We start from the raw sequence: 21301 nt of genomic DNA, 5'->3' as shown, positions 1-21301 counted from the left end.
AATATGTATTCTACATGCTATAAGTAAGTTTTATCAGTACATTTATAACCAACAGACACCAGAGCCTTGCCTTCTCATGCTTATACACTAGAACAGAAAGAAATTAAGGCATAAAACAATTCCATGTGATGCTAGTGCAGTGAACTAATAAAATAATAAAACTATTTTTTGGTAAGGTGATAGAGCTATTATTAACAGAGTTGTTTTACATACGTAAAAGATTTGATGAAAAGCTTAATTCCTTGTTATCAAATTACATGTCTTTCATCCTGTCATCCATGATACTGTTTTAAAAAGTATTTGTTACTCCCTGCTTTGTTTTTCTGTTCAATAGTGCTGTATAGATATTTCTCACACAATAAAATATAAACAGATTTTTAATGTTGGAGTTGCTTTCTCTTGTTTCTGATTCTCCCATTTTCTTGACTTAACATAAGCCTTAGTATAAAAGCTTTGGTGAAGTAATGTGGTAAATTAAACAGGCAAAAGAAGGCCCACATCTCTAGTAACTGAAAACAGTGGTTCTCTTACAAATTCAAATTAAAAATTTACTGTAATCCTTTGTTTTTAATAATGGCTTCCATTTATAAGCAGTAAATAGGACATAGATGTTTTATTTTGGAAATAGTCTTCAATTTGACAATGATGATCAATCTTAAACTCAAGAAAATTCTAAATATAAATAATAATTCTGGATCTTTTTAGAAATTGATTTAAATAACCCTGGATTCTTTTATTATAAATAGTTAGCCAGCAGTTTTTCAAACTTTAGAATTAGGATTATATGACAAAGAAAAACTCGTAAGAACATCTTTAAAATTTATAAACTCTAACACAAATGAAGTGGATTGGGAGTTACATTAGTATGGTATTTATCATCATATAATATGATATAATAAACAAAGGTTAAAACTTGAGAAATGTGCTTTTTGATAAATTAATCTCGAGATAATATAATGATTCCAGGAATAAAGCAGAAGGCGGCCTTCAATTCATGCATAATTCTTTGACTTCTATTTCTCTGTTTTGGTAAATAAAATTGATAGTAAAATAATAACAATTTCTTCCCATACAGAGTTTTCTAGTTCTCTTCTGTCTGCTAAGGAAGAAGGATTCCAAACGTATGGCTCTGGCCTTCAGTTACCTGATAGAAATGAAACACTTGAACTTTTGTCTGAACCTCCAGTTTATTCAACTAAATTTGATTCTCAAAAGGAAGGCAGTTTCCCAGTTTTCATCAAAGAAGTGTCAAATGCCGAAATAAATGTAGGGGATGTGGCCAAACTGTCTGTGACTGTCACTGGCATTCCCAAGCCAAAAATTCAGTGGTTCTTTAATGGAGTAACGTTAACTCCTTCTGCCGACCACAAATTTGTTTTTGATGGTAACGATCACAGTTTAATCATCCTGTTCACCAAATTCAAGGATGAAGGAGAGTATACATGTATTGCCAGTAATGAATATGGACAGACAACATGTAGCGCCTATCTAAAAATAAATTCCACAGGAGAGGGCCACAAAGAGACAGAACCAGAATCAGCAGTGGAGAAACCTCTGGAAAAGTTTGAAGGTCCTTGTCCTCCTTATTTCCTTAAGGAGTTAAAACCGGTTTACTGTACCCAGGGGCTCCCTGCCATCTTTGAGTACATGGTGCTTGGAGAGCCTGCACCCACTGTTTTGTGGTTGAAAGAAAACAAGCAGCTGTGCACCAATGTTTATTACACTATTATTCATAACCCTGATGGTTCCGGAACGTTCATCGTCAATGACCCTCAGAGGGAAGACAGTGGCCTCTATGTCTGTAAAGCAGAGAACATGTGGGGTGAGTCCACCTGTGCAGCAGAGCTGCTTGTGCTTCTGGAAGATACAGACATGACTGATGCCCCCAGCAAAGAGAAGTCCACGCCAGAAGCTCCTAAAGATTTTCCACAGATGTCGTTCAAAGGCCCTGAAGTTGAGGCATTTGACTCCAAGCAGGAAGTTGCAGCTTTTGTAAAGGACACCATTTTGAAAGCTGCTTTAATTGCAGAAGAAAAACAACAGTTTTCTTATGAGCGTGTTGTTAAAACCAATGAAATGAGCAGTCAAGTTACTCTAGTAGCTGAGCAATTGCAATCCACAGTCATGTTGGAGCAGGATAGGTCCACTCCTGAAAGCACTGGGGAACTTCTTTCCATCAATGGCACTACTCATGTTCAGCCTATCAAGGAACCACCTCCCAAATTACAGCTGCAGATTGTCCAGTCCCAGAAAACCCTCCCCAAAGAAGACATTCTAATGGTTCAAGAGCCTGCATCACAGCTGGTGCTATCAGATACTGAAAAAATCTCCCCAAGTGCCATGACCAAAGAAGAAATTAGTTCGTTAACAGCTGAGCCTCTGAAAACTTTATTAGCTGAGCCTGAAGGGAGTTATCCTCAGTCTTCAATAGAAGAAACTCCAGCCCACTTGTATCCAACCTCTGTGGCTGAGGAAGTGCTTTTACCAAAAGAAAAGACATTATCTGCAGTGGACAAAGAGCAAAGAGTGACTCTTCAAAAGCAAGAGGCACAAAGTGCTCTCATCCTGACTCAAAGCTTAGCTGAGGGACGTGTGGAAAGTTTCAAAGGTCCTGACGTCGTGATCTCTGAGGTAAACTGTGAGCCCCAGGTCCCCTCAGAACGCACGTGCACAGCAGGTGAAATTTTGATGGAAAGGGCGGGTCAACTGAAAAGTACACGGCAAGATTTTGCAGACAGGACTGAGGAAGGCAAGTCCTTAAGGTTTCCGCTAGCGTGTGAGGAAAAGCAGATACTGCTCAAGGAAGAGCGTTATGATAACTTGGCAACACCCCCAAACCAAACCATTGAGTATAAAAAAGAGCCTATGGTGATAAACGGCATGCAGGAGGTGCAGCAAAGTGATGTTCTTTCTAAGGAAAGTTTGCTTTCTGGTATTCCAGAAGAGCAACGAGTAAACCTGAAAACTCAGATCCGCAGGGTTTTGCAATCAGCAGTGGCTAGGGAGCAGCCAAGTCTTTTCTCTGAATGGTTAAGAAACATTGAAAAGGTGGAGGTCAAGGCCATAAACTTCACCCAAGAGCCCAAACGCATTATGTGCACCTACCTTATTACCTCAGTGGAGTCTCTAACAGAAGAAGTAACCGTTGCGATTGAAGGCATTGATCCCCAAATGGCTAACTTGAAAACTGAACTTAAGGACGCTTTGTGCTCTATTATATGTGAGGAAATAAACATCTTAACAGCTGAGGATCCTAGCATTCAGACAGGAGCCAAAACAGGCTTGCAGGAAGAAATAGATTCTTTTTCAGACTCACAGAGGGTTGAAGCAATCACGGAACCGGAAGTCGAATCTAAACATCTTGTCTCAACGGAAGAGGTCAGTTATTTTAATGTGGAAAGTCAGGTCAAAGTTATGGATACCATAACGGTTACCGATGCGGTTGCTTCAACTGCTGTCTCCAGTGAAAAACAGGATGAGATGCCAAAACCACCAGAGGAAAACGAGAAGTTCTCTGACAGTGGTACCCAGGAGGGTGGTATGGTAGAGACACAGGAAGCTGAGAGTTGCTTAAGCAAAGGGGATGGTCCTGTTATATGTACGCCCTTGGTGGACACTACTGCTGAGGAAGGTGACATCGTAAAGCTCATATCATCGATAACAAATGCCAAAGAGGTGAATTGGTATTTTGAGAGTAAACTGGTGCCTTCAGACGAAAAGTTCAAGTGTTTACAAGATCAAAATACATATACGCTAGTAATTGACAACGTAAATACTGAAGAACATGAAGGAGAGTATACCTGTGAGGCCTTGAATGACAACGGAAAGACAGCAACGTCAGCAAAACTCACTGTAGTCAAAAGAGGTTGGATTTTAAGGATTAAGTGGTTCAAGCTGTAACATTCACTGGATTGTACTGATTTAGGTTTCATCACTGAATTCTCACCTGCCACTGCCGGAATGCCGATTATTTAGAGTAAGAATGAAATCACAGACATAATCATGGTTATTAACTCTTCTTTTCCCTTACTGCCTTACCGGGTAGTATGTTATATCTATGTTACTATTTATTTTTAAAATAAGACATATTTTCATATGTTTCATAATAACACTGACATGTTTTTTAGTTTGTTTTTATCTGAAAATACTTTAATAATACGTACTACAAGCTGTCCGTGGACACCTAGCTTCTCTGAAATTGCCAGTCTCATCTCTAAATTCAGAATAACCATGATTAATTGTCCATTTGTGTTTCTCATTTCTATTTCTTTTTTGCTGTCGTTTCACTTCTTCACTTTATTTAGTATTTCAGGTTTTTTCACATTATTCTCAGTGTTCCTAGTCAGCATGGTATATTTAAAGAATATATCATGTTGTTATGCATGTAAGCCAGTAGCATCACATTTTAATCATTTTTTTCACCATTCACTGCAAAGTAACAATTGAATATATTGAAAGCTGCTTATTGTCTTCTTTCGCCTTCAATAATCTTTCTCATTTTCCAGTCACTTGTTTTAAACTGCTGCAATCTGTCTCACCAATTTCAACTGTTTTAAGTCATTAACAGCCCCAATGTTAGGAGGAAAAGGACAATGTGGTGTGCCTAATAAGGAGGCGTGCTCATGGACTCTGCTTCCCTTTGCAGCTGCTCCAGTGCTCAGGAGGAGAATTGAGCCCCTTGAAGTGGCTCTGGGCCATCTAGCCAAGTTCACCTGTGAGATCCAGAGTGCCCCCAATGTGCGGTTCCAGTGGTTTAAGGCTGGCCGACAAATTTACGACAGTGACAAGTATTCTATCCGATCTTCAAAGTATGTCTCCAGCCTGGAAATCCTGAGATCCCAGGTTGTTGACTGCGGCGAGTACACCTGCAAAGCTTCCAATGAGTATGGCAGTGTCAGCTGTACAGCCACACTGACCGTGACAGGTAAATGCCATGCATTGACACGGATGTTATCATCTCATTTCGTGTGATTGCCTATTTTGCTTTTTGGACAGGTGCAGGAAGTGCTTGTCCTACCGACTGGAGAGACCAATAGCCAAAACGGTAACCTGGTGGCTAGGTGCTGTAGATCCTATGTGGGACAAGAAATGATTGTTTACAGTTATATTTCTAACAGCAGCTAAAGAAACAATAAAAAATAAGTTATTATTTTAAGAACAATGTTAAGGTATCAAATGAGCGGTGGCTCCTGTAAGTTTGGTTTTGGGGGGGTTGTTTTTGTTTGTTTTGTTCTCTTTTTTCTAAATGATTAGCCTAAATGTCTTGAATAGCTAGTAATGGCCTGACTTGGCCCTTTATATAAAAAACCTCAGGACAGTTTGGTGTCACTAAAAAATAAATGTTATCCCAATGTATTTAATAATTTGAAACCAGTTAACCAATTAAGAACAGAATTACAAACTGAAAAAAAGCAGAGCATAAGACTGAAGTTAAACAATCCCAATGTGAGCCAGGGAGCCAGTATAAGACTACAAACTAGGATTCTCACTCTAGGCTTTATTACTAATTTAAAAATAAGAGCAACTACACAGATATTCTGTTCTCAATTTCCTAATTGACACACAGGATGACTTTCAAATAGTTAACGCACCAAGTGTTTGAATTCCCTCATTAGTAAAAAAATTAGTAGTTCTTTCTTTCTCTTTCTCTTTCTCTTTCTCTTTCTCTCTCTTTTGCTTTCTTCCTTCCGAGGGAAAGCATGAATATGAACTACGGTTTAGGATCCAGGGGTAGCAACCCCCGTGTTCTTGAGAGAAGCCTTGCATTAATGTCAGGGTGGGACTGTCCCTTGGTCTTCTTTTTCCGTGAGAGCATAAAGGGGGAAGGCAAATGCAGCAGCTCTCTTTGACTTGAAAGTCAGGCTGCCCTGTAGCATCCTCTCCTCTATAACTCTTTTCCGTTTCAGAAAATCCAATACCCAGGCCCATGGCGAAGCAAGCAGTGGTTTTCACTTTGTGATCAGAGTCTGCGTGCAACCACATACAAGACATAATTCTTGACACTTGGAAATTTCTTTACCCAAATTAGGCCAACTCAGTAATGGGACTAACACCTGAGCTTCAAATAACAAGAGAAGAGAGGAAGGAGGATGATTTTTTAAAAATTGGAAAGAGAGGTCCCTCTTAGGCTTGTTTCAAAATGCAGAATGAAAATGGGAAATCACTGCTATAAATATTTTTACAAGTTTCAAATGACTTAGAGGATGCATTCAAAATTGAGCCATGTAAGGATCTGCTGATGGTTGACATGAGGGTTAGAGAGACGACAAAACTACTCGAACTTTTCATCATTTAATATCCCTGCTCTTTAGAAAAGTCAAGTGCGTTTTCTTTATCTTCCTTACACAGTCTTCCAATTCGCAGAATTAAAATCTCAGCTGAATGGCTTATCAAAGAATTCAAACAGTTAATCAGCTGTTAAAATGGACACATTTTTAGCAACAGTAAGTTAATGTTGCTTAAAAAAAGGAACATTTTTTCTTTCCTTTGATAGAGACATTTAAATTACATCTCACACCTCTATAAAAAACACTCTCATCTCTTTCCTTTGACAAATCTTTTCATCTTATTAATACATTACCCTGTTTTAAATAATGTCTCATGTCTGTCTAAAGATATACTTCATCTTTTCTCTTTCTTGAAATATGTAATTACAGCACGAGCTTTGGTGCGGACAGAATGTAATACTGAAAAAATTTCTTTTGCAGAGGCATATCCACCAACCTTTTACTCCAGACCTAAATCCGTTACAACTTTTGTGGGTAAGGCAGCCAAGTTCCTCTGCACAGTGCTAGGAACTCCTGTGATTGAAACCGTTTGGCAGAAAGATGGCGCCGCGCTATCACCTTCTCCTAACTGCAAGATTTCAGATGCAGAAAACAAACACATTTTAGAACTCTCAAATCTTACAATACAAGACCAAGGAGTTTACTCTTGTAAGGCTTCCAACAAGTTTGGAGCCGACATCTGCCAAGCTGAGTTGATCATAATCGACAAACCGCATTTCATTAAAGAATTAGAGCCTGTGCAATCGGCTATCAATAAGAAGATCCACCTTGAGTGCCAAGTAGATGAAGACAGAAAAGTCACAGTTACATGGAAGAAGGATGGTCAAAAACTGCCCCCCGGGAAAGATTTTAAGATCTATTTTGAAGATAAAATAGCATCACTTGAGATCCCTCTGGCCAAAGTAAAAGATTCAGGAACCTATGTTTGCACAGCTTCCAATGAGGCAGGCAGCAGCTCCTCTTCAGCAACGGTAACCATCAGAGGTAAGACGTGTGTGAATATTATTTTTCACTTTCTTCTCTGAAAGGATGCCTCCGGAGAAAAATTGACAAACAATGCCGTCAGTGCATTTTGCTATTAAAATCATGTCATCCAAGCACACATTTTGGTTTGGGGAAATCCTGGCATTGTTTGGTTTTGTTTTCCCAATCTTCTTCAGAATTCACTTGCTTTTGTTCTGTTAAAACTGTCTGCCATTAACAAAGCTTGCTTAAAATTTCTTCTAAGAACTTCAATAGCAATTCTTAACTACCTTCTTTTATAAAATTGTTCTTTGTGTGAGTAGAGTTTGCTTGTTTTTGTTTTTGTTTGTATTTTTTTAATGAAGAGACTGGGAAACTGTTTTAGAATCATGGAAACGTGGAAAGCTATTGAGGACACCACAACCTTTTCAGAAATTTCGTGAAGCTGTTTTATGTGTGTTGTGTCTTTCCATTGTATACGTCTACTTTTCTTTCATGGAGTTTATGCTTCAGACATCTTTCCCTTTTTCTTTTCTGTTAACTTCATGTAGAGCCACCATCCTTTGTGAAGAAGGTAGAGCCCTCTTATTTAATGCTCCCTGGTGAATCAGCCCGCCTCCATTGCAAGCTGAAAGGCTCACCTGTGATCCAGGTTACTTGGTTTAAAAATAACAAAGAACTTAATGAGAGTAACACAATCCGAATGTCTTTTGTCAATTCTGAGGCTGTACTTGATATTACGGATGTGAAAGTTGAAGACAGCGGGAGTTACTCCTGTGAAGCCGTGAATGACGTGGGCAGTGACAGCTGCAGTGCTGAAATAGTTGTCAAAGGTTTGTTTACTCAGTTATAGTCCATTGTTTTTCTGAGAAAAGATTTCCTTTTTCATTGCCTGTACCACGTTACTTATACAATGCTTTCATGCTTTTGTAGAACCTCCTTCTTTCATCAAAACTCTCGAGCCTGCAGATATAGTGAGAGGATCAAATGCCCTCCTTCAGTGTGAAGTCGCAGGCACTGGACCATTTGAAATTAGCTGGTTCAAAGATAAGAAGCAAATTCGAAGTAGTAAAAAGTACAGGTTGTTTTCTCAGAAGTCTCTTGTGTCTCTGGAGATCTTTGCTTTTAACAGTGCCGATGTTGGTGAATATGAATGTGTCGTTGCTAATGAAGTTGGGAAATGTGGCTGCCTTGCAACACACTTATTAAAAGGTTAGTGCTTGAAAACTGCTATCTCTTTAATAAATTGTCAAATGGCTTTCTTAACCCATGGAAGGAGATCTAGTTCTCTCTCTTCTTCTCCTAACCTTTGAGAATTTGTTCTGCTTTTGGTTTGTCCTGGGTCCTTGGGAACAAAGTGAATGACCTTCATCCAGTCTTTATCCTGAGACCAGTGTAAATATTTAATCTCTGATAACAAAAGTGAATTATATCAACAGTCATTTTTTCCAGCTGATAACTGTGTATCTTCTATGCTTCTTTGTCTTGGATGGAATTATAATTCTTCTTAAATTTTATTTCTTCTTCAAATTAACCAACACTATGGAATAGCGGTATTGGACGAGATGAATGTAATCTAGATAAAATGCTTAAATATACGTGGTGTTGAAGTGCTTGGGAACTGACGAGTTTTCCATGCTCTCTTTCTTTAACTAGAACCACCAACCTTTGTAAAGAAAGTAGATGATTTTACCGCACTAGCAGGACAGACTGTTACCTTACAAGCTGCTGTGAGAGGGTCAGAACCCATTTCTGTCACATGGATGAAAGGACAAGAGGTCATTAAAGAAGATGGAAAAATCAAAATGAGCTTTTCCAATGGTGTTGCCGTCTTGATAATCCCCGATGTTCAGATTAGTTTTGGTGACAGATACACATGCCTGGCTGAAAACGAAGCCGGAAGCCAAACGTCTGTAGGGGAATTAATAGTTAAAGGTTTGTGTAGAAACATTTTAACTTTGAATCCACATTTCCATTTAAAGTGAAACTTTAATACACATTTCAGAATCCTAACTATTTCATGCCATTGTAGAACCTGCCAAAATCATTGAGAGAGCAGAGCTGATCCAGGTGACAGCGGGGGACCCAGCCACACTGGAGTATACAGTCACAGGCACCCCAGAACTCAAGCCCAAATGGTACAAAGATGGGAGACCTTTGATTGCTAGTAAAAAGTATCGAATAAGTTTTAAAAACAATGTTGCCCAACTCAAATTTTATTCGGCTGAACTGCATGATAGTGGCCAATACACATTTGAGATTTCCAATGAAGTGGGCAGCAGCTCCTGCGAGACAACTTTCACTGTATTAGGTTAGTATCTTTAGAAACCTATTCTACATATTCCTTTGAAACCCCATAAATGACCAAAAATAAAATCTCTAAGCACTTTTCCATATTGATCTTTCTTCCCTTCTTGTGCCATGAACAGATCGAGACATTGCTCCGTTTTTTACCAAACCCCTACGCAACGTGGATAGCATTGTTAGTGGTACCTGCAGGCTGGACTGCAAAATCGCTGGCTCCCTCCCCATGAGGGTATCTTGGTTTAAGGATGGCAAAGAAATAGCTTCTTCTGACAGATACAGAATAGCATTTGTGGAGGGCACGGCCTCTTTGGAGATAAGCAGAGTAGACATGAATGACGCGGGGAATTTCACTTGTCGAGCCACAAATTCTGTGGGAAGCAAAGACAGCAGCGGAGCCCTGATTGTGCAAGGTTGGCTGGAGACTTTTGCATTGCTATAGATGATGTTCAAATTAAGGCTTCTTCCATTAGATCATGCCTCTTAACTCTTTGAAATTCTTTCTTATACCCCTTCTTTAGAACCACCCAGTTTTGTAACCAAACCTGCATCAAAGGATGTTCTGCCCAACTCTGCAGTCTGCCTGAAGAGCACCTTCCAGGGGTCTGCTCCTTTCACAGTCAGATGGTTTAAGGGTGACAAAGAGCTGGTTTCTGGTGGAAGCTGCTATATTACCAAAGAAGCTTTAGAAAGTTCCCTGGAACTCTATGCAGTAAAAACCTCTGATTCAGGCACATACACCTGTAAAATCAGCAATGTCGCTGGAAGCGTGGAGTGCAGTGCAAACTTATTTGTAAAAGGTTTGCATTGTTTTCTCGACATCTGTGTGCTACCATTGTTATAATTTCTTTCCTCTTTCTCACATTTCTTAACAACTTTCTTCCTTCCCCAGAACCTGCCACCTTTGTTGAGAAGTTAGAGCTATCACAGCTATTAAAGAAAGGAGACACCGCCGAGCTAGCCTGCAAAGTAACTGGTACCCCTCCAATTAAAATAACATGGTTTGTGAATGATAGAGAAATTAAGGAAAGCAGCAAGCACAGAATGTCTTTTGTGGAATCCAGTGCGGTCCTAAGACTCACAGATGTTGCCACTGAAGACAGTGGCGAATACATGTGTGAGGCTCAAAATGAGGCTGGCAGTGACCACTGCACAGGCGTTTTAATAGTCAAAGGTTTGTGTTCACATTGCCCCTTGTGTTACCAAAGTTGTGGCCCATAGCACAGACTCCTTCCCCATTAACTCAAAATAATTCCTTTTCTACTATAGAGGCACCTTACTTTACCAAGGAATTTAAGCCAATCGAAGTGTTGAAGGAGTACGATGTCATGTTGCTGGCCGAGGTGGCAGGCACTCCTCCCTTTGAGATCACTTGGTTCAAAGACAACACAACGCTGCGCAGTGGTAGAAAGTATAAAACCTTGACTCAGGATCAGCTGGTTAGCCTGCAGATCCTCAAGTTTGTAGCCGCAGATGCTGGCGAATACCAGTGTCGGGTGACCAACGAGGTGGGCAGCAGCACCTGCAGTGCCAGGGTGACTTTAAGAGGTTAGTGTCAGTTCAAATGATGGACTGGCTCTTCTGTACAGCCATCTCTTTAAAAAAAAAAAAAAAGCCAGTTTTGCTATAGAGCTGGTATTAATTGAGAATTCATTCTTCTATTAGAACCCCCAACCTTTGTAAAGAGGATCGAGAGCACCAGCTCTCTTCGAGGAGGCACAGCTGCCTTCCAGGCAACTCTGAAGGGCTCCTTGCCAATCACGGTGACTTGGTTAAAAGACAATGATGAAATCACTGAAGATGAAAATATAAGAATGACCTTTGAGAACAATGTGGCCAGTCTGTACCTCAGTGGCATTGAAGTCAAGCATGATGGCAAATATGTCTGTCAGGCCAAAAATGATGCAGGAATACAAAGATGTTCTGCATTACTCTCAGTAAAAGGTTGGTTGAAAAGTTTGCCATGGGTTTTAGAAAAAAATGCAGATGTAAGACTTTCAGCAGAGCAATTCACAACCCACGTCTAACCCTTTGTTTTCCACAGAACCTGCAACAATCACCGAGGAGGCTGTGTCTATAGATGTCACCCAAGGAGACCCAGCCACCTTGCAGGTTAAATTTTCAGGGACTAAGGAGATTACAGCCAAATGGTTTAAAGGTGGCCAAGAACTGACCCTGGGCCAAAAATATAAAATCAGTGTCACTGACACAGTCTCTATACTGAAGATTATTTCTACTGAAAAGAAAGATAGTGGAGAATACACTTTTGAGGTCCAAAATGACGTTGGGAGAAGCAGCTGCAGGGCTAGCATTAATGTATTAGGTTAGTATGGCTTTTTTATCAAGAGGAACTGGGCATCTCCATGCTCCTTCATCTCTTACAATTTTAGAGAAAATACCAATTGGTGGGTTGACCTAACTTTTCTTTTTTGCTTTTTTGTTGCATAGATCTTATTATACCTCCCTCATTCACCAAAAAGCTGAAGAAAATGGACAGCATTAAAGGGTCTTCTATTGATTTAGAATGTATAGTCGCTGGGTCACATCCCATAAGCATCCAATGGTTCAAAGATGACCAAGAAATATCAGCTAGTGAAAAATACAAATACTCTTTTCATGACAATACTGCCTTCTTGGAGATCAGTCACCTGGAAGGTACAGACAGTGGGACATACACTTGTTCTGCCACTAATAAGGCAGGACACAACCAGTGCAGTGGCCATCTGACAGTCAAAGGTTGGCAATTTTTATCTCCACTTATCAAGTACTTGTTGCTTTCTCATTTCTTAAGTCCTTCATTGTTCAGTTCTAAAATAAATCTTCCTTTCACCTTTTGCTTCTTTTCCTTTCACCCCAGAACCCCCTTACTTCGTAGAAAAGCCTCAGTCACAAGATGTCAATCCCAACGCAAGGGTTCAGTTAAAGGCTCTTGTGGGTGGCACTGCGCCCATGACAATAAAGTGGTTTAAAGACAACAAAGAGTTGCACTCAGGAGCAGCTCGCTCAGTTTGGAAGGATGACACCTCCACCGTTCTCGAGCTCTTTTCAGCCAAAGCTGCCGACTCTGGGACCTACATTTGCCAACTAAGCAATGATGTTGGCACAGTGACCAGTAAAGTCACTCTCTTTGTGAAAGGTCTGGTCTCTCCGTCTCCTCACTTTCTTGCATGTCTAGATTTTCTTGGGCGGGGGGGAAGAGGGTTAAGAAAGCAATTTTGCACATTGGTCTTTGTTTTAAAAAATGTTCCGTATCATGCTTTTTCCTCATCTTTAGAACCTCCTCAATTCATTAAGAAGCCCAGCCCAGTCTTGGTGCTGAGGAATGGACAATCTACAACATTCGAATGCCAAATAACAGGCACTCCTGAAATCAGAGTTTCTTGGTATCTGGACGGGAATGAAATAACAGCCATTCGGAAACATGGCATTTCCTTCGTTGATGGTTTAGCCACTTTCCAAATTTCTGGTGCCAGGGTAGAAAATAGTGGGACTTACGTCTGTGAAGCTCGTAATGACGCAGGCACAGCAAGCTGCAGCATTCAATTAAAAGTGAAAGGTTCGTTAGAGGATCTACTTTCCATTTTGGCTGTGCTGCCATCTAGGCCTCAGGTCTCCCCTTGAGTAAGCTGTCTCTGTCTTCCTTTGAATCTTTAGAACCTCCCACCTTTATCAGGGAGCTGCAGCCAGTGGAAGTAGTGAAAGACAGTGACGTGGAGCTGGAGTGTGAAGTGATGGGAACATCTCCATTTGAAGTCACTTGGCTGAAGAATAATAGGGAAATTCGAAGCAGCAAAAAATATACCCTGAGTGACAGAGTATCAGTGTTTTACCTCCATATAACCAAGTGTGACCCTTCAGACACTGGTGAATACCAGTGCATAATATCCAATGAAGGTGGCAGCTGCTCATGCAGTGCTAGAGTCTCCTTGAAAGGTCAGTTATACACACAAGAAGCAGGCTACCAAATAAAAATTCTGTAATGCCCTTTACTTTAGTGATTATGGGTAGAAGTTCAAATATGCCTCTTCTTCTCACACTATCTAATTTAATCACAGAGCCACCATCATTCATTAAGAAGATAGAAAATGTCACTACTGTTTTGAAAAGTTCTGCCACATTTCAGAGCACCGTGGCAGGCTCTCCTCCCATTTCTGTAACCTGGCTGAAAGATGATCAGATTCTTGATGAAGACGATAATGTTCATATTTCATTTGTGAACAATGTGGCCACACTTCAGATCAGAACTGTGGATAATGGACACAGCGGGAGATACACGTGTCAAGCCAAGAACGAGTCAGGAGTTGAGAGGTGTTATGCTTTCCTTTTAGTACAAGGTTTGTAAGCTATTCTCTTTCAAAGTTAGTCTGTGGAGACAATTTTAGCACTCCTTATTTCTAGTGGACTTATCAATGCAACTCATCCACCATTTAATTGTTACTACAGAACCTGCTCAGATCATAGAGAAAGCTAAATCTGTTGATGTCACCGAGAAAGACCCAGTGACCTTGGAGTGTGTTGTGGCGGGAACACCAGAACTCAAAGTGAAATGGCTTAAAGATGGGAAACAAATTGTGCCCAGTAGATACTTTTCGATGAGTTTTGAAAATAACGTGGCCAGCTTCAGGATTCAGTCAGTAATGATGCAAGACAGTGGTCAGTATACTTTCAAGGTGGAAAATGACTTTGGAAGCAGTAGCTGTGATGCCTACCTGCGTGTGCTAGGTTTGTATCTTGGCCCCAGTCAGTTTCCCTTATTTCCCTTATTATGTCCTTTGTAAACAAATAGCAGCATATTAATGGATATGTTTTGCTGTTTGCATTGGACAGATCAAAATATTCCTCCATCATTCACCAAAAAATTAACCAAAATGGATAAAGTTCTGGGCTCTTCTGTTCATATGGAGTGCAAGGTTTCTGGCTCACTTCCTATTAGTGCTCAGTGGTTTAAGGATGGAAAAGAAATATCTACAAGTGCAAAATACAGACTTGTCTGTCACGAGAACACTGTGTCACTGGAAGTTAATAATCTGGAATTAGAAGATACTGCGAATTACACATGCAAGGTCTCAAATGTAGCAGGGGATGACGCATGCAGCGGCATCTTAACTGTGAAAGGTTAGAATTTCTTTACCACTTCTTGATTCTTCTTCGTGATTGCTTTCAAAATGTATCACTCTTACCTTATATCCTTTAGGGCTGAAAGTCTCAATAATTCTGTTTCTTTAGATCCATATTTATTGAGTTCAAGAAATATTCAGTCATTACTTCTTTTCAGTAATGTTTTCCTAAGTATCCATAAAGCTGTCAAAATAATTCAACTACAAGGAATTAAAATAAACATATTTCTCTTAAAATCTATAGAACCGCCAAGCTTCCTGGTGAAACCTGAGCGACAACAAGCCATACCTGATTCTACAGTGGAATTCAAAGCAGTACTGAAAGGAACACCACCATTTAAAATCAAGTGGTTTAAGGATGATGTGGAACTTGTCTCTGGACCTAAATGCTTCATTGGCTTGGAAGGGTCAACTAGCTTCTTAAATCTCTATTCAGTGGATGCTTCCAAGACTGGACAATATACTTGCCAAGTTACCAATGATGTTGGTAGCGACTCTTGTACTACACTTTTGTTCGTGACAGGTGTGCAAGTTTGATTGTTTTATGTTTCTGTCTGACCTGTGGCCTCTGTCTGTTCTGTACTCTGTTACAATGCATCAACTCAATCAAGAAAGTACCCTTCTTTCCAACATAGTACACTGTATTTGCCAGGCATTGTTCATGTTTTTCTCTTTCCTACATACTACCTAATTTAACTGTTGTTATTTATATCTGTTCTCTCCTAATCTCCTCTTTCCTTCACTCTCTAGAACCACCAAAGTTTGTAAAGAAATTAGAAGCATCCAAAATAGTGAAAGCAGGTGACTCAGCACGACTTGAATGCAAGATAACTGGATCCCCAGAAATAAGAGTTGTGTGGTACAGAAATGAGCATGAACTCCCAGCCAGTGATAAATACAGAATGACTTTCATTGACTCAGTTGCCGTCATTCAGATGAACAATCTCGGGACTGAAGACAGTGGGGATTTCATTTGTGAGGCTCAGAATCCTGCTGGCAGCACAAGCTGCAGTACCAAGGTTATAGTAAAAGGTAGAATTCTCTTGCTTCTGTTCCTCATTACCTGAAACTCACCTTCCTCTCTCCGGCTGTCATAGCTCTCTATTCTTTTACTGTCATTTTAGCTTCCATTTGAGATCACAGGATATTTTCCTAAACAGTATTATTTCCCTTTTTAGATGTTATTTCTTCTTAAGCTTTGCTTACATGTAGCTAGTCATTCTGGGATATTTTTCTTGCTCTTCCAATGCCGCAATTCTGATGACCTCAACACATTAACTAAGCAGTTCAAATCTGATGTTTCAAAAATATGTAAAAACACAAAGCAGGCATTTTTAAATTGATTTTTTGCCTTCAACAAACTTATAAATATATCATCTTTACTATAATCTTTATCATCAATAACAAAAAGTATTTACTACATATATGCAAAAACAGGACAATTATATATTTTTCCTCCATCTCAAGAACCATTTCCTATCTTTTAAAAATTATATCAATATACCTTGATGCAAATAATACTTGCATATTCTACTCCCATTTTACAGTATTTTTGTCACAACTACCAAGTTTGTCATGTTGTGAGGCAGTTAGTGCAATAACCATTTGTTGAAGTGAACACTTCGATCACAGATGTTGTGGTGATGACTTCCAAGTGTCTCGATTGTAGAGCATATACAAAAAATTTCATCGCTGAAATCATATTAATTAATACACTTGGGTTTGGGGTGTTTTTCTGTTTTTTTGTTTTTTTTTACAATTTTTGCATCAATCTTTAGAGTCCAAGATAAATTAGTAAGGCGCAGTCGCCAGAATGTTGGACTTCTCAGTAAGGACATCTAGGGTCTAGTTGGGGTTCTCTGCCAGTGAAGTTGAGTGATTTCGTAAAGACTAATGGCCCCTCTGAAGCTGTTATTCTTCCTCAACACTAAAGTGATAGTGCTGGACACTACTTACCAATTGTAGTATCTGGACTCTTTCTTCCAATTTAAAAACAAAGAAATAAAAACTTCTCATTCCGTGAAATTAAATAGCCCAATTCATGAGAAATTCTTGTTTTTTACAGAACCACCTGTTTTTAGCAGCTTCCCTCCTGTAGTAGAAACCCTTAAAAATACTGAAGTTAGTCTTGAATGTGAACTTTCGGGAACACCACCATTTGAGGTGGTATGGTACAAAGACAAGCGGCAACTCAGAAGTAGCAAGAAATACAAGATCGTGTCCAAAAACTTCCATGCAAGTATCCACATTCTCAATGTGGAAACTTCAGACATCGGTGAATATCACTGCAAGGCACAGAATGAAGTGGGAAGTGATACTTGCATTTGTACTGTACAACTGAAAGGTAAGCATATTTCCTGCCTGTGGCAGAAATGGCAGGAATGTGCAAACTGCTTATTTTTTTCCCCTCTCTTCCATTATCTGGACAATCTTTTCAACAATTTCCATCCGTCTTTTCCTGTTCAGAACCACCAAGATTTGTGTCCAAACTGAACAGCCTCACCGTTGTAGCTGGTGAGCCCGCCGAGTTGCAAGCGTCCATAGAAGGCACCCAGCCTATTTATGTCCAGTGGCTTAAAGAGAAGGAAGAAGTGATTAGAGAAAGTGAAAACATCAGAATTACACTTGTGGAAAATATTGCAACTCTGCAGATTGCAAGAGCAGAACCAGCTAATGCTGGGAAGTATATCTGCCAAATCAAGAATGATGGCGGAACGAGGGAGAACATGGCCACATTGACTGTTCTAGGTTGGTACAGTAGTCCATTAACAGAAAGTGATGCCAACTGCTGAGATAGTTACTAAGACTTACTGGCAGAATCTTCTTTTCTGACTTTCTTCTAGAACTATATTGATCTTCACCTATTTGAAAGGTTAGGGAATTTCATCGATCTTTCAAACACTCTTTTCTGTTTCTGTACTCCTATCAAAAATTCGCCATTTGTTTTATTGTTTACTTACTACTCTTCTTGATGGATTAACAAATATAATCAGGACTATTTTTTGTTTAAGCTTAAAAAAAATTGGGAGCCCAGCATATGCTACGTGGAAATTTTGTTTCCAAAATACTAGTCTTCAAAGCTGACAAGAATATTTGATAGGAAAGGCACGTTCACCTCTGGGCACCTTTAATTTCAACGTAGCAGTTGTTTGGATAGCAACTTGAAAAACTGTCTTTAGCACTTTAAAGTAGAGCAAAAGTACTGAGTATGCATAATAACATGTAGTTTTTTCTCTAAAGAGGTCAAGTTCAAATCAATATACATTGTCTAATGTACATTGTCTGAATTGTTTTGAAAGTTGACTAGTCCACAAACATATTACTTAATAATAACTCCTATAATTTCATGACAGTGTGTAATTATGCAATCACATTTTAAAGTCTAGAGAGAGAGCCCTAACATAATCATTATCATTGGAAGAAACAATCTTAGTGAATTTGGCAATAGAGGCATAGTAAAGATAACAGACTTTGACAGATGGCTATCCGACTTTATTTCAGAGCCCGCAGTCATTGTCGAGAAAGCAGGATCAATGACAGTGACTGTAGGAGAAACGTGCACTCTGGAGTGTAAGGTGGCTGGCACTCCCGAACTCTCAGTTGAATGGTACAAGGATGGAAAGCTGTTGACAAGCAGCCAAAAACACAAATTTAGCTTCTACAACAAAATCTCTTCCTTAAAGATTCTCTCTGTTGAAAAGCAAGATGCAGGCACATACACTTTCCAGGTTCAAAATAATGTTGGAAAAAGCAGCTGCACAGCTGTGGTGGATGTCTCAGGTTAGTTCCGATGCATTCCTCCCATTGCTTATGCAAATTCCGTTCACGAGTTTCCTTCTCTTGAGTCTCTCACATTCTTTGAAATCATGACGAGTCTCTTGCCTTTCCTTACACAGACCGAACGGTTCCTCCTTCTTTCACACGAAGACTGAAAGATACTGGTGGGGTTCTGGGTGCTTCTTGCATCTTGGAGTGTAAAGTAGCTGGATCATCACCTATCTCTGTTGCCTGGTTTCATGAGAAAACTAAGATTGTCAGTGGAGCAAAGTACCAAACCACGTTTTCAGATAATGTCTGCACGTTGCAGCTGAATTCCCTGGACTCGTCAGATATGGGCAATTACACATGCGTGGCTGCTAACGTAGCTGGGTCTGATGAATGTCGTGCAGTGTTGGCTGTACAAGGTCAGTGTTAGACACTCGTACCTTTTCTTCCAAATTCCTCTTTGGGCGCACATCCAGGTTGACACACATCCAAAAGTGCTCTACTTTTTTGATTCAAAATTGCAACTAAATTTGAAGCTTATGGGATCTTTTCATTGTCCTCCATGTCTATGTAGAACCACCCTCTTTTGTGAAGGAACCTGAACCTTTGGAAGTACTACCAGGCAAGAATGTCACCTTCACAAGTGTTATTAGAGGAACCTCTCCCTTCAAGGTTGGCTGGTTCAGAGGTGCCAGAGAACTGGTGAAAGGAGACAGGTGCAACATCTATTTTGAAGACACTGTGGCAGAGCTGGAATTATTTAATGTCGACATATCTCAGAGTGGGGAATATACCTGTGTGGTTTCTAACAATGCTGGCCAAACATTCTGCACTACTCGTCTCTATGTAAAAGGTTTGCTCAAGTGCATTTGATCGTCCTAATTTCTGAATACTGACGTCTTTGTGTTTTTATTGTGTTTAACTGCTGTGCTTGTCACTCACCAGAACCAGCTGCATTTGTGAAGAAGTTAAGCGATCATTCGGTAGAACCGGGGAAGTCGATAATTCTGGAGAGTACCTACACTGGAACACTTCCAATTTCAGTTACCTGGAAAAAGGATGGTTTTAACATAACTCCATCTGAAAAATGCAACATAGTCACAACAGAGAAAACTTGCCTCCTGGAAATTCTGAATAGCACAAAAAGAGATGCAGGACAGTATTCCTGCGAGATTGAAAATGAGGCAGGAAAGGATGTGTGCGAAGCTCTGGTATCTACCTTAGGTGTGTTGTCTTATTCTCTCGTAGATGATTGGCATGTGTCTAACATGAAGCATTGTTTGCTTGGTTTTCTTGAACTCCGATTGCTGATTGTGAGCCTTTCTTCTTTAGAACCACCTTATTTTGTTACGGAACTGGAACCTCTGGAGGCCTCGGTGGGCGATTCAGTTTCTTTACAATGCCAAGTTGCTGGGACACCAGAAATTACAGTGTCTTGGTACAAAGGAGACACCAAGTTACGGCCAACTCCTGAATACAGGACCTATTTTACAAACAATGTGGCCACACTTGTTTTTAATAAAGTAAATATCCATGACAGTGGAGAATACACATGTAAAGCAGAAAATAGTATAGGAACTGCTTCTTCTAAGACTATCTTCAGAATTCAAGGTAATGACATTATTTGAGAAATTCAGGAATTTCTTTTTTCCTCATCTGAACTTTTTATCTTTATGGGAAATTTTCATTTCATCAACTAATGCCTCAAGTATTACTTGTCTGCCTACAGAGTGCCAACTCCCACCTTCCTTTGCAAGACAATTAAAGGACATCGAACAAACTGTTGGGTTACCGGTTACACTCACTTGTCGATTAAATGGCTCTGCACCCATCCAAGTGAGCTGGTACAGGGATGGGGTACTCTTAAGAGATGATGAAAATCTACAGACATCATTTGTAGATAACGTAGCAACTTTAAAAATTTTGCAAACGGACTTGAGTCACTCTGGCCAGTACTCTTGCTCAGCTTCTAATCCACTTGGAACAGCATCTTCAACTGCTAGACTGACAGCAAGAGGTTTGTTCCCATGTTAATCTTTCTCTTTGCAAACCATGACTTCTTACGCATTGTCAAAGTAGAAATGGCTAGTGAAAAAAAGCAAAAAGAAAACCCACACCACATGTTGTCTTTTCTTCTCATCTTCCAGAACCTAAGAAATCTCCCTTCTTTGACATCAAGCCTGTATCTATAGATGTTATAGCTGGGGAAAGTGCTGACTTTGAGTGTCATGTTACTGGTGCTCAACCAATGCGAATCACTTGGTCAAAAGATAACAAGGAGATCCGTCCTGGAGGAAACTATACAATCACATGTGTGGGAAACACTCCCCATTTGAGAATTCTTAAAGTAGGCAAAGGAGACTCTGGTCAATATACTTGTCAAGCAACCAACGATGTCGGCAAAGACATGTGCTCAGCTCAACTCAGTGTAAAAGGTATATTACATAACATTTACCAATATTTTCTCTTTCTCATATTTGTGTAATTGTCTTCTAAAAGTTTCTTTAGTTTTTAAATATTTGGGGTAAACTAACTGGATCATGTTAGAATTTGTATTTTAGTGTTGGAGGCAACATTAATGAAAGTTCTGTTTTCTCTTTATACTGTTCTTTGTTAGTGTATCTCTAAGTATAATCCTATCAAAGAGTGTTGTTTAACTGAAATGTGTTAAATGTTTCAATTATCCGTTCTCTTTTTTTATTCTTTACTGTTATATGGCATTCTAATTTATCATTACTAAATTTTGATCAAATACCTCTATAGTACATTAACTTATATATCTTAGCTTACATATCCAAAAATAAACCCATCAACTAAATTCTCTATTTAAAATGTTAAAAGCTTATTTAGTAGAAAAGATAACAT

At 39.6% G+C, this 21301-nt stretch overlaps 1 protein-coding gene across 1 annotated transcript in view; it reads left to right on the top strand.

Annotated features, from left to right (window-relative positions):
* The window catches only part of TTN (titin), a 269108-nt gene that overhangs the window by 63206 nt on the left and 184601 nt on the right, over nucleotides 1–21301 (top strand). Inside the window, exons 46-76 of the mRNA XM_070580292.1 lie at nucleotides 1076–3865; nucleotides 4646–4924; nucleotides 6708–7271; nucleotides 7802–8083; nucleotides 8184–8462; nucleotides 8907–9185; nucleotides 9283–9561; nucleotides 9680–9967; nucleotides 10076–10354; nucleotides 10447–10728; nucleotides 10824–11102; nucleotides 11220–11498; nucleotides 11599–11877; nucleotides 12003–12290; nucleotides 12412–12690; nucleotides 12829–13110; nucleotides 13209–13487; nucleotides 13610–13888; nucleotides 13998–14276; nucleotides 14382–14669; nucleotides 14916–15194; nucleotides 15422–15703; nucleotides 16737–17015; nucleotides 17138–17419; nucleotides 18173–18451; nucleotides 18568–18855; nucleotides 19011–19289; nucleotides 19382–19660; nucleotides 19769–20047; nucleotides 20166–20453; nucleotides 20584–20871. Of these exons, the coding sequence (XP_070436393.1) occupies nucleotides 1076–3865; nucleotides 4646–4924; nucleotides 6708–7271; nucleotides 7802–8083; nucleotides 8184–8462; nucleotides 8907–9185; nucleotides 9283–9561; nucleotides 9680–9967; nucleotides 10076–10354; nucleotides 10447–10728; nucleotides 10824–11102; nucleotides 11220–11498; nucleotides 11599–11877; nucleotides 12003–12290; nucleotides 12412–12690; nucleotides 12829–13110; nucleotides 13209–13487; nucleotides 13610–13888; nucleotides 13998–14276; nucleotides 14382–14669; nucleotides 14916–15194; nucleotides 15422–15703; nucleotides 16737–17015; nucleotides 17138–17419; nucleotides 18173–18451; nucleotides 18568–18855; nucleotides 19011–19289; nucleotides 19382–19660; nucleotides 19769–20047; nucleotides 20166–20453; nucleotides 20584–20871 (11514 nt within the window). The remainder of the gene's footprint in view (nucleotides 1–1075; nucleotides 3866–4645; nucleotides 4925–6707; nucleotides 7272–7801; nucleotides 8084–8183; nucleotides 8463–8906; nucleotides 9186–9282; nucleotides 9562–9679; nucleotides 9968–10075; nucleotides 10355–10446; nucleotides 10729–10823; nucleotides 11103–11219; nucleotides 11499–11598; nucleotides 11878–12002; nucleotides 12291–12411; nucleotides 12691–12828; nucleotides 13111–13208; nucleotides 13488–13609; nucleotides 13889–13997; nucleotides 14277–14381; nucleotides 14670–14915; nucleotides 15195–15421; nucleotides 15704–16736; nucleotides 17016–17137; nucleotides 17420–18172; nucleotides 18452–18567; nucleotides 18856–19010; nucleotides 19290–19381; nucleotides 19661–19768; nucleotides 20048–20165; nucleotides 20454–20583; nucleotides 20872–21301) is intronic.

This window comes from Equus przewalskii, chromosome 17 (assembly GCF_037783145.1).
Source record: "Equus przewalskii isolate Varuska chromosome 17, EquPr2, whole genome shotgun sequence".
Lineage (NCBI taxonomy): Eukaryota > Metazoa > Chordata > Mammalia > Perissodactyla > Equidae > Equus > Equus przewalskii.
This window is presented reverse-complemented; position numbering and strand designations above follow the sequence as displayed.